Source organism: Hoplias malabaricus, chromosome 6 (genome assembly GCF_029633855.1).
Source record: "Hoplias malabaricus isolate fHopMal1 chromosome 6, fHopMal1.hap1, whole genome shotgun sequence".
In the NCBI taxonomy this organism is placed as follows: Eukaryota; Metazoa; Chordata; class Actinopteri; order Characiformes; family Erythrinidae; genus Hoplias; species Hoplias malabaricus.
In genome coordinates, this window is record NC_089805.1 from 29,538,042 (window position 1) to 29,551,654 (window position 13,613).

General features: G+C 37.6%; 1 protein-coding gene across 1 annotated transcript; it reads left to right on the forward strand.

The window, feature by feature from the left end:
• The first annotated feature begins 3,215 nt into the window (after positions 1-3,215).
• abrab (actin binding Rho activating protein b) lies at positions 3,216-6,934 on the forward strand. The gene is made up of 2 exons (XM_066675815.1): positions 3,216-3,892; positions 5,954-6,934. The coding sequence occupies exons 1-2, from the start codon at positions 3,216-3,218 to the stop codon at positions 6,435-6,437; spliced, it is 1,161 nt and encodes a 386-aa protein (XP_066531912.1). The 3' UTR covers positions 6,438-6,934.
• Positions 6,935-13,613: the final 6,679 nt, after the last annotated feature.

Sequence of the window (13,613 nt, forward strand, 5' to 3'; positions counted from 1 at the left end):
GAGTTGTGGCAGATGCAATGCAAGATGATCCATTAACATACGCAAGCAGGACTTCACGTCTCCTTCAGGTGTCACATTCTTCCCTACCCAAAGGCTAACCAAAGCACTACTGGAGTGGATCAAATGAGTCTGCTTTGGCATTCATGCTCCTTCCACGTGTTTAATCACTGGAGAGCTGATGGCAGAAGTTAATATATATACACTATGTCCAAACAGTTGTATGCAGCTCTTATAATGAGTGAATTCAGCTACTTTAAGGTGAACCTTTCTTAACATTAGCAAGGGCTAGAGCAGTAAGGCCCATTACTGTTTTCTGTGCTCCTGATCAAATTAATCAGTTCATTAACAGTCCATTACCAGAGTTAAAGTGGGTGTGTTAAAGCAGGAAAGGCATTAAAATGTGCAGAAGGCTGGGCCTGGAGGACAATAAATGAGAAACACTGGGCTGTAGTGGTATAAAGCCTTGCAACCCTTGTCAAAAAAGATGTAATATAGTTTATTAAAATTATTTTTGCACCACTAATTTGTACTAAACTGCTACTGAGAGGTAATTTAAATTATTTTAAATTACACTTAATATGTGTGAGTTAAGTAATCATGTCATTTTTGTCACTCTTCTAATACAACTGAAATGTATTTCTCTGAGCTGGCGTATGAACTCTAAAACACATTCAAATGAGCTTAAATTAATAATAACATAAACTAATATAAACAATCAGACCATGTCAAAATAATCACTAACATAATTGTATATATAGTATTACAAACTTGTAAATGATAAGAATTTGACTTATACAACAATAAGTATATAAATATATTTAAAGAGTGCTTACAGAGTTGCAGAAATAACATATGACTAGTTCACTCAGTATGTATTAAGTGCCATTCAATGTATTTTAAATGACATATTAGTAATGATATAGTACAAATTAGTGATTCCAAAACAGTACACTTTAAGTACACTCTCTGGGAACGCTTGGCTGTGGAGCAGTTTGTGAAGTGACAGAGCACTGTACATGTGATTTGAAACTAATCATACAATGTTTTCTGACTTCATTGATGTTATCGAGGTTGAATGCTATCACATCCTTTCAGAAATGTTCCAACAACTAAAGATTGTTAGCGCAGCAAGTGACTCCCTATTAAAAGCCTCCATTTCAGAATAAATGTTAAGTGAGCAGAGTCTGTTATCTTATATCCATACAGCGCATATATTCATTGTGTATCTAACCTGCATTTGCAGACATCACTGATTTTCTATATTTTCAACAAGCTTGTTCTCAGGCACTTCCACATCCTGTGACTCCACATGCATGCATTTCCTGTTTAATATTTCCCAGATGTTAAATCAAAAACATCTGCAGTTACTTTGAACATGGACAAGTGTTTGACAAGAGCTCCATGTTTACAAGTACGAACAACACAGAGTTCCATTTAGCTCAGTTAAAATAAATGTGTTGATTTTATCCCAGGTGATTTACTAATGGATTCCTGCTCAAGTCAGTTGATATAATATGACACCTCCTGAATCATAATATCTGCCAAATTCAATACAGGAATAATTATCATCAAATAAGAATTAGAAATAACTTTAAAAGTCAACATCATTTGATGCTGGATTTTATTATTGTTCCTCTTTTCCATACATCACTTACAGTATTATCGTAGTGTCTGCACTATAAATCTTGGAAAGAAGATAGGTGTTTATGATTTGTTTACAGCTTCAAATCTCCAAAAAATGCTGTATAAACTTTCCATTACATTAGTGCCTCTGAGAACCTTTGACTTGCTGCAAATACACAACTTAGCAAGTGAAACCATCCTAAATCAAGTCCATTTATCTAATAGTTCCCAAGTTCTTCATAGTACTAGTGTTTTATTCCATAGACAGTTTCAGGAGCAATATCCCCACACAGCTTTTGGCAACAAAACTAGCATTTCATGCCACTGATACACAGAGGTGACTGTTATATATGAACCCTTCAAAATATGTATTAAATTAGTTGCAGCACATGGTAACACAAGTCAGCGTTGGATAAATCACCAACAGTAGCTACATTTCTCACTGATTGGAAAGGGTTATAGGAATGAAATATTCCTATATGTAGAAAACAGGCTCCTGTAATGACAGAAGCTAAAACTTCCCCATATCAGGTTATTTGTTGAAAGAGCTCAAACACTTCTGTATTTTATTGTAAATAAATAGATTATTCTTTAATTTGTTCCTTGTCTGCAGAGTGGAGAGAAGCAAGATTGGGACAGAAAGGTGGCCAGTTTGCAGAAATGCATGAAAAAATGCTCCAAGGGGAATGAAGGAACAGCACTTTCTCCCCCACAACATTCACTGCCTAGTTCACTTTCAGCAAGGCAACGGACTCCAAACTACTCCCTGGGCTTTGTGGATAACTGCCCACCACTCAGTGTGTGTGTGCGTGTGTGTGGGTGTGTGTTTTCACCACCATAAGGGTTAAATATAGAGTCACAATTTTGTTGCTGAATGATTTTATTTTTGTCAAGACGTAATGTGAATAATTTAGCACTTTCTAAAGAAATAATGCCTAAAACAAGCAAAAATATCTTCTAGTGGAATATGTCACTTTTTATAAAGTCACTTAAAGCAAGAAATATTTTTATTTTTAAACAGGCTGCATTCAGTTCTTATAATAATCTTACAGTGTGAAAAACTTGAAAGACAAAGTTTAAGACATCACTTGGTATGATGAGGAGAACCTACTCGTTCCTGTCTCGTCTAATGGAGTAGACGCAGATTTACAAGCCTTAAACTGAACAATAACATGCCCCATGCATTAGAGGCAACACATCCAGATAAGCTGTGTGACCTGGCTGACCAGCGTGTTTGCCCATACAGCTGTCTGCACATTTGCACAGAGCTTGGATGAGCTTAGAGCCCTCTCAATGCTCTGCCCTGTTTACCTTCTGCAATGACCACTGTCTCTGATGAAACGTGATTCCGCAGCGGTCCCCCCGAGGTCGGGGGTGTCAGGGAAAGACGATCAGAGGGGAGGTGGGCATGCCAGCCATACTTTCCACCATCATGTAGGGTTTGCTCCTCATTTCAAAGCCACCTCTGCTTAAGAGAGGACACGGAGTCTAGAAATTACCACAAGTATAGAGAACAACAACAACAGCACTGAATAAAAAAAAACAACAACCCGGCAAAGAAAAGTGGAAGCACTACCACATTCTTTACAACTATGTCTGGAACAAAGCCTGCAGACACGTCTCTGAGGAAGCCTTCAGCCAACAAAAACATCAAGAAGCTGCGGACTCTGAGTGCGGTGTGCAGCCTGGCAAAGAGCTGGCAGCAGTGGATATGTGAAAATGAGGAGAAGCAGGCCAGTGAGCCCACAGGCTGGGCCCCGGAGAGTTGTGAGGACCCAAACACCATCAAGAAGGAACAAACCAAGTCTCGACCTTGCCAGATGAAGGCGCCCAACAGCCAGGCCCAAAATCCCCAGAGTGAGGTGAAGGAAACTGAAGTGGAAGAAGAATCTGAGGAATCTCGCATCAAGACCAAGCAGGTGATCAAGACAGTAACTAGAGATGTCCAGGAGAAGAGCGCAGGCATAGAGTTCCTAACCCACCGCATCTGTAAAGACCCAGCAACAGAGGATCTAGATAAGATGCTGAACAAAAGGAGCTCCCCCACACGACGGAGGAAGTGCTCTAATGTGGTGTTGGAGCTGACGCGGAGTTGGAAGGTGATGGAGAAGGAGCGGAAGAGGGCCGGGGAAGCCAAAGAGGACGACAGCTCTTCTGAGGCAAAGGAGAGCGCACTGGAGATGGACACTGTCCTGGAGAACGCAGAGGACACCACAGAGTATGAAACAGAGTCATCATCACTCAGGATCAAGAGATCATCCACATTTGGGTGAGTGTATACGACACCAGACATGATTATTCAAGTGTGCTGTTAACTACATTTAAACTTAAATATAAGGGAGTATGATTTCAGTTTACTCTTCATCTTATCAGTGGAATATTAAACAGTTATACTGAAGTGTACATGGCTTATGCTAACAAGTATACAGAGATGTTTAAGTATATATGGAATATACTTGTATTCAAACTTTGGATCAGGATACACTTAAGAAAAGTATAATTATCTATTCTTGCCTTATACCTAAAAGTGTAATTTGGCTTGTAATTGGTGGTGGAATAGGTTAGAGTAAATGCTACATGATTGGAACTGTACACAGTGTTAAACAAGAAGCCAACATTTGGCTGATTTTATTGACAATATACTTTCAAGGTATAAGCAGCATGATTTCACAGCTAAGACCTTAATAAGCTACTATATCACCATGCCTTGTCAAAACGTTGTCATTTGTACATCCAAGACATTTTGCTTCATCATAATTCATAGTTATTATATGTTCACTAAGAGCCCCAATCCACTGGTGGCGCTGTTTCACTGCATACACCCAAACTCTCTGTTATTTACCCAAAGAAAAGCTAAGAATTAGCATTACACAAACAGAAAACACTGCTTTTCTAACTTTTGGGAATCTGCAGTGAAATCTCCAGGTTACGTTTAGAGGTAAGGTTAGGGTTATGTTCACAGTTAACTTAAGGCAAAGTTTTAAGACTTCTTTTTCACTTGGGTTGCCAGGTATTCCCATCTTTTTCATACACAATTTATGAATACTAAAATATGTCTTAATTCATATACATTAGTGGGATAAAATTATATAATTAGTCAAATATACACATTACTAGTTTACTTTTAGTATAGTTGCAGTAATAAAACATTGATGTTAACGTACACTTTTATCATCTAAAATGTGTGTCAATGTAGTCCCAAGAAGTATTGAAATAGTATTTACAAGGTTGACCATAGTACAGTGGTTCTCAGTCCTGGTCCTGAAGTACCACTGATCTGAATGTTGTAATGATCTCCCTGCTCTAAACCTCACAGTTCAACTCATGAAGGTTTGGTAATAAGTTCATGAGTTTCCTCAGTTTGAAGCAAGGGATTCTCTAAAATACGTAAAACGATGTGGTACTCCAGGACCAGGATTGAGAACCACTGCACTAATACATTGATTTACTGCATAAATTATACTTGGGAAATATATTTCAAGTTTACTGAAGTTTACAAAATAAAATGAACTTTATGTCAAATAGCACCTATAGTGATGATTTATTTGAATGCATGATGGAGTGTAAATATCTACAGTAGTTGGGATCAGTCCAGACAGGATAGCCTTTGTTCTCCCCACCAATCAGTAGATGTATACGTTTTGGAAAAAATTTTGGTAGGTACTAACCACTGCATACCAAGAACACCCCAAAAGGCATGCAATTAATATCATAATTTGGCTCTTTTCAAAGTTAGTTACATCCTTACACTGCACTATTCCTTCTTTCATCACATCAAGAACTGCCTGTGCACTTGCTGTAAAATATATACATCCCACTCCTTCACATTTGCCAATAAAACATCACCTGTCAGTGCTTTTAATCAAAAGTGCTTAATAATTCTGGCACTGGGGTTGGGCCTAGATAATCCCTTGAAGGAACACTAGGTAATATTTGGTGTTTGAAAACAAGGGGGGGGGGGTGTGATGGAGTTGGTGTTTCCTGCCCTCCTCCAAACGTAGTATAGTGCAGTTTCTGAAGTGCCCCATCCAAGGTTTGTTCCTGCCCTGCACCCAATGATTCCTGGTAGGCTCCAGATCCACCACTACCCTGAACAGGATGAAGTGGTTACAGATAATATATAACACACCCAGAAATCAAAAGGATCATTCCTGTGCTGTTTCATGAGGTTTCAGTCCTAATTTATAATAATTATATGGTTAGATTCCTGTATTTTATAAGGTTTTATCAGTGTTTATATGTGAAGTCATGTTGACAGTGTGGTTTAAAATGCATTTTGTACATTTTGTTTGAAAGTGATCTATTTAAAAAATGTGGATGTTTTTCCTAGGTACAAGAAGGAGGTGCAGGATGCTGATAAAATAAACGCTCTCTCCAACAAGTACAGCGCGGTGGGGAACCTGAAGAGCCGCTGGCAGGACTGGGCTTCAGAGCACACCATCAACCAGAAGCTTAACCCTTTCAGCGATGATTTTGACTATGAGTACTCCATGTCTATGCGTCTGCACAAGGGTGAGGAGGGTTACGGCAGGCCCAAGGAGGGCAGCAAAACAGCGGAGAGGGCCAAACGAGCCGAGGTGCACATCCAACGTGAAATCGAACACATGTGCTTCATCATACGAACCATGGCTGACCCAGATCCAGACGGTTATACCAGGGTCACATTCGCTGAGCTGTTTGACAGATATGTGCGAATCTCTGACAAAGTGGTTGGCATCCTGATGAGGGCCAGGAAGCACGGCAAAGTTGCTTTTGAGGGGGAGATGCTGTGGCAGGGCCGGGATGATGGGGTCATAATTACGCTACTAGTGTGACAAAGGAATTGGCTTCATTATAATTTCATGCACTCCAAAAACAAAGATTGATTTTGCTGCTATTGATAAAAGATGTATATAGATATGTATACAATCATTAGCCAGTTTACTCTCATAGACCCCTGAAGTTGTGTGACTTTATATTTTTGTTCATACTAACTATGTAAATATTAACACACAAACGCAAATCTTAACTGTTAATGAAAAACAGGTATCTCTAACTTTGTCCATTTTTAATTTACTACATAATTTGAATACAGCAGCTGTCCTTCACACTGTGTAAAAAAATCACGATGAATGGACCAATAGAAATGCTCCAAAATTAACTGGAATAAAATATTTTTACATTGACTTTCATTGAAAGTAAGTAGGCTTTTTTCCTTTTCTGTAAAGTTACTATTTTTGGTGGTATGTTGTTTTCATTAGACATGGTCCACAAGGGGGTGCTACTGGCGCATAAATGACGTCTTGTGTCCTTGTTTCCTATGAGAAATACTGAATGACATAAAAACATCAATTAACCATATCTTTATGACCACCTCCTTATTTCAATGCTCACTGTTCATTCTCTCAGCTCCAAACACCATACATGTGCACTTTTATATAATATTTCCAATTGGAAATATGAGTATCAGTATGAGTATGAACTGATAAAAACATCAATCTATTGAACAGTTTGTTTGAATGTTTTAACCATAAATGCCATAGTCTGTACGTAATTGTGGTTAAATGTCACCTTACGATTCTAATGGCAAATGGTCCTGTGCAGATGTCAGTGCTGTCCCTGGTTTCAGTAAATATGTTACTCTCCTCTGGGAGTAGTGTATTGTAATGAACATACAGATCCAGCAGGGGGCAAACTTATACACTGCTCCCTCAACGTGCCCTGTCACAGCACTGAAAACTACTATAGAGCCCTCAGTTCATAAGTAATCGTATATCATCCGGAATAAATGTAAGAACGTTGTTTTACGTTAGTGAGGTACGACCCTGATGATATATGATTATTTCTGTATCCTAATAATTATCAATGACGCTCCAATGAGGGCAAATGGATGTATCTTAAAGTAGTGTATGTCACCAAGTACAAGTTGACAACAAATGTCTGTACATAGCGTATCTGCTTCAGAAGTTTTCTCAAGTGAATCCCGAGTGAGATTCTTTAGTAACATGTATAAATGGATAGAGATAGAGAATAATTACATAATTGAAAATGTGATTCAGAAAAGTGCTATGAAACTCGCAGGGCACAGATGATTTCAGGCACCCAGTCTTTAAAGAAATCTAAACAGCCTGTAAAGACCCATGGTAAGAGGAACTGTGGCTTACTCAGGGCTTCATTACAACACAAAAATGGCTAATCAGGAACTAGCATAATATACAGTCTGTGGTAAACCAATTAATCAATTGTTCAGTCAATCAATCAAAAGTTATTTTGCCTGGCACTTTCTACAACTAATGTACTGTAGTCATAAGGCAGCTTGTCTGGTCAACAGATGAGATGAATAAATTACAGTCAAAGGAAGAAATGAAGGAACATTAACACTAAAAAAACTGGCAAATATTTATTGTTAGCTACTTATTTGCCAGATTCTGATCTGAATTTTACATAGATAGATAGATAGATGGATAGACGGATGGATAGATATCCAGTTCTTAAACAATTATTTCTCTGTGCCCCTGTGCTATGCGTTGAACCAAAATATATATGGTCAATATAATGAAAAACCTGAACATATATAATGTGTCATTTGAGGTCATGTAAAATAAAAATGTGCACTTCTATAATTGATGTGAGAACATGTACAAACCCAAGTCCAACAAAAGTTGGGACACTGTGTAAAATGTAAATAAATGTAAATAAAACAGAATGTAATGATTTGCAAATCCCATAGACCCGTTTTTCCCCCACAGTATAACATAAAACACATATCAGGTGTTAAGTGATACATTTTACCACTTCATCAAAAAATTTACTTGATGGCAGCAACACATTTCAAAAATATTGGGACAGGGCCATGTCTAACTCTGTGTAGCATCCTCTTTTCTTTTTAAATAATGGTCTGTAAAAAATGTAGCTTTGTCTTACAAAGCCTTCCCTGAAAAATATGTTGTCTGGATTGGGGCATATGTTGCAGCTGCAGTTCAGCATTGATAGTGCCTTTCCAGATGTGTGAGCTCCCGATGCCTTAGACACTAATGCAACCCCATACCATCAGATGATAACGATCCAGGGTTTTGAACTGTGTGTGAATAAGCTGGATGGGTCCCTCTTCTCTCGACATTCAGAACTTCTAATTGGCATAACCTTGTCTATATCGATAATATCAATTATATTTTTAACTGTTGTTTAACTGTTTTTAGAATTATTATTCTGTTATGTCCCCACTTTGTGTTCATGTACTGTCCCTTAAATCTACTCTACCAAGCTGTAGTCATGTGATTCTGCCCCTATCTACCACATGGAAGCAACCTAAATGGCGAAGCAGACCAAGCGACTTGAACAGTACTAAAGAAAAACACAGAGTCTGTGGTTTGGACGTGCTATGTTTTGACTGACTAATATGACACTGAAAAAAAAAAAGTCAAAAAAAAAAACAAAAAAAAAAACAATCACACACCAAATATAAACAGTGCTAAAAAAAAAAGAGAACACAAGCTTCCAGCAACATTAGAAAAAAATAACCCAGCTTTAATACTGGAGCATGTTTAGAGTACAAGCCTCGTCACTGGGGGGGGGGCAAAAATACAAAAACAATATATTTGTAATTTTCTAAAATTTTTCCACAGTTTTTAAATGGTAAACCTCAGCCCATCCTCGCTTCTGGGAGACTATACCTCTCTATAATGCTGTTTTTATACAGTTATATGTCAATTCAGTGGAGCTGAGAGAATGCTCCATGAGTGTAGAAACAAAAGGTGGTCATAATGATATGCTTGATGGTTATTGTTGGAATGAAAACAAAAAACAAAGCAAACACACACTTAATTCCAACAAAAAGTAAATGCAAAAGCATTTTTTTTTATTTTTATGTTTAAATTACCATTAAAATAAATTAGCATCTTGGCTCATAGATGTAACATATGCTTGCTCTTGATACTGAGAAACTCCCACAAAAAAACAAAAAAAAAAAAAAAAAAACAAGAACATAGTAAATACCTACTTCTTTGTCATGTTGACCCTTACTTTTAAATAAAATGTCTGCCCCCTTTCTCTATTCAGGTAAGGGTTGATCAAGATTATCAGGGAAAAAAACTAGCTTACCAAACTGGTCTGCAGGAACGCACCTGGTTAGACTTGTACTTACTTGAAAAGACTTTATCTTGACTCAGAATCACACATGCGGTGATGCTTTACCTGAGCCAAAGAAACAGCTAAACATTTCACTACTATATTTGTATTTTAAGAACAGAAGAGTGAGAATTTGAGAACATCTATGTAATATTCATAAAAAACATAAATGCTTTATAACCAGCACATTGGATTCAAACAATGTATGTAAGGAAGAGGCGCAGATAGTAATCTTTATCATGAAGTTATTTACATCTACAATGGTTTGACAAAACCTGAATTACAGTGGGTGTACGGGACCACGCGTAACTGGAAAACTTAAGTTCGTGCTTTGTTCATTTTTTGTTTCACTTCTTTTTGCCTTTAGTTTTTTTGGTCGTGAAAAAGTTGCTTCAAAGATGAATAAATTGAAAAAATCACTGATCAAGCGAGATGAAGGACCTTCTCCTTCATCTTTGGGGTTTGAGGTATTTGGTTGGATCTGACCAATCAGAATTCTGTATTTTACTCTCAAACATCTTGTAAATACAGATGAATCTTTTAATGTGCCCAGAGATTTCAGTGAACTACATAAGCCTTGGCACTTATTTTGCCTTTATTTTAAAGGGCAACATCCCAAGATTCAAAATGCAAATGACAATTCTAAACCATGTCTAGGAATACTCAGCTCATGGACTGAAAATGTAGCAAGAAAACTGGTCTAAAACAATCTAAGACAATTAGATTATTTTAGGCCCACCAAAATATATCAGTTGAGAATTGGATGTGCAGCTTTCATGTAGCATTTACCTGTTTCACAAACCCATAAATATTTCACTATTTTATTTGTCAATCACTTGACTATTAATTAGTATCAGCTTGAGCCTAAGCTCTGATAATTGGCCAAAAAATCTTCAAAAAGATTAAAGTCAATGTGAATTGGAAAATAATTAATTATCTTAACGTATATTATGTCTGAATGAAACTCACTATCAGGGAGGATTTAATTACTAACTAGGTGGGCATTTTCTCTCAACAACAGGTGGGAAGGTGAAGCATAATATTTTATTGGTTAATATTATTTCAACCTAACCAGGGACATTAACAGGAAAGTCACTCCTCTTGTTTGACTGGTTTCAGAAATAAGAAATAGCATAACTGAACATGTCATGGTGAATATCAGTCACTTAGCAACTTAGCACATAACAATGCATGGAACTCACATCTGAGAAGTACCCCAGGCACAACTGATGAATACATATGTATGATTCAAGAATGCAAAGGCAGATAAAACAACTAGACACTTTTCTCCTCAAGTTCCTTTTCATGATCAATGTCAACAAAACATGAGAAGCATGTGTCTGTACCTGCAGATGACTGTGCAATCAAAATCATATGAAATTCAGAATGTTCCCTCGCTGTTTGCTAGCTCTCCAGTCTGTGTGTTCACTGGAAACCAGTCTAATGTGTTTAAGAATCCCCAGTGTCAGTAAAAGTGTAAAAAAAAAAAAAAAAGTGGCTTGGTCAGGCATGCCGGGCAGAAAAAATAGCAAAGATCACTCCAAATCTTGAAAATCATGAAAGAATTTAGGATATTGCTGTATTCCATTGCCAGAGGTTGGTAATATTGATTTATTATTTGGAGTTTCAAGTAGGAACCCAGCCCTCTGGGAGACTGGTAACTGCATGAAAGTAAACACACACCAAAAGTGTGATAAAACTAAACAAATTAGGTCACAAATTAAATTCGGTGGTAATTCAGTGACTCAAATATACAGAGGTTAAAGAGGATGTCTACGATTGTGGGGAAAAGCAGTTTGTTTACGTTCTGAAGCGCAGCAACTTTTAAGGTGGAACAATAACTGTTGTGTGTGCATGGCTAAACTTGAACTTTTCTGTAAGATATTATTGACTGTTTGAATTACCACAGAAGCTCATTTGTGTTGTTTAGTTTTGTAGCGCTTTCTAGTTGGCCGTCTCCCAAATTTGGAGATATTTCCACATTATTTAATTAGAAAGAGCAAAAATAAGTGAATATTGTGCACCTATGGAACAGGAATAGAGCAATATATTCACCTTGATTTGTTCTTTTAAATGTTTGGAGTCTCTCCACTGTCTAAAATAACGACAGATGACATTTCTGTGCCATGAGCAGAGAGAGAAAGACTAGCACACCAGACTAAAACAGCTTGCTTATTTACTCCCCGGGGCTTCGTAAACATATTATACCTGTTTCGAGCATGCAAACAAACTGGAGAGCTAGCAAATGTTAAGGAAACAATTTTATAAAAAGTGTTTTTTTCATTACAATTGCAAACTACGCCATTAAATTTTAGCCATCCACAAAGAGCAGTCGTTTTTCTCCTCAAACATACCATTCCATATTTAAAGATACTGAGCTCCTGAACGTAATATTATGAGAATAGTACAAACAGAAAATCACAACAGTGGTGTTCTTCATTGTGTTTTTCATTTCTTGCCTTTGCCAGAATCTCCCTGTGAAGACTGCTGAAACTGGAGGCCATACAGGTAGGTGAAGTCATATCAATTTGAGTGAAAATATTTGTAATTTTATATGTGACTGAGATGTAGCTACTTTTAAATGTAATTTGTGGATGTCATAGCCAGTTAATAGTTTTTTTTTCCATGTAAATAGCTACATTTTCTTTTAAACAGAGTGATACACATATTCTGCTTTTAAGCATGAAAGTGCAACATTACACAGAATTCATTGGTAAATGATAACAATTAATGTCAGTGTTTAGCTCTTTATTTTTGCTCGCTTAGGCTAGGGTGACCAGATCTGAGAGGACAAGTCTCGGGGGTTGGGGGTGTCACGCCCCTCGCCGTTGTATGTTTAGCTGAACCTATGTGTGCTTTTAGGTCCACGTAGCATGGTCCACACAAAACATGGGAATTTCTTTTTTAATTCATCCGAGAGATTACATTTACGTTTTGCCATAGCTGCTCGAGATGAGGGTAGGTAAATGAGCTCTGCCTGACGTAAACAAGGACTACTGACGTGCAGACTGACCAATTAAATGTTTACAGAGAAGGTTATCGACCAATAACGGTAGCACTACAGTCACACCGTCCAATCAGAAGATTTTAGGCTACTTCACCACGCTCCCTTCTCACTCAAGCGAACCAATCGGAGTAGGGGAGGGCGGGACTAGTTTGTGAACGAAACGCTTCTCGAAATTCTATGTAAACTCTAGAAAAACAAAATCCCGGACAGTTGCAAATTCCGCCCGGATATTTTTTAAGTCTAAAAAAGAGGACATATCCGGGTAAAAGAGGACGTCTGGTCACCCTAATTTAGGCGTTAGTGTTGTTTTTGTGTTTTGTGGAGCCTAAAAACGAAACAGATGTCATCACTGTGCTGCGTTGTGCTGTGAACATTTCCTTGTTAATGTATATTATTATGTACACTCAGTATAATTTACATAATAATGTAATGTTGTGTATATTTAGTTTGAATATATTTAACCAAATAATAAAACCAAGTGCCAAGAAATGGCCAGTGCATGATTGAATATACTTAAATGTGGAAAAAAAAATTACTTTCCACTAACAAATGTTTTGTATTATCTATTAGCTCAGAGAGGGATTTTCAAGGCTTCCCCTGTGTCTTCTTGAATACACTTAAAACATGCCTTGCATGTTATAAAATAAATCTGCTCCGTGAAAAATCAGTCTTGTTTTTATGTGACCGTTAGGGTTAAATCCCGCCACTGTTTTTGTGTGGAGGCGCTGCATTTATTGTTGGGAAATGAAGTTCCTGTGAGGTGTGTCTTCGAGGAGCGTGGCTTCGGTGGTGACTCTGAAGGTGTGACAACTACAAGACCCAGAATTCTCGGAGATAAAGCCACACGCTTTTAGCCGAGCGCTCGGCTTCAGAAAGA

Bases quoted from the DNA above. Each gene is read 5' to 3' on its own strand.
- abrab (XM_066675815.1), top strand. From the start codon at position 3,216: ATGTCTGGAACAAAGCCTGCAGACACGTCTCTGAGGAAGCCTTCAGCC. The intron at 3,893-5,953 runs GTGAGTGTATAC...TGTTTTTCCTAG, and splicing joins AAGAGATCATCCACATTTGG to GTACAAGAAGGAGGTGCAGG.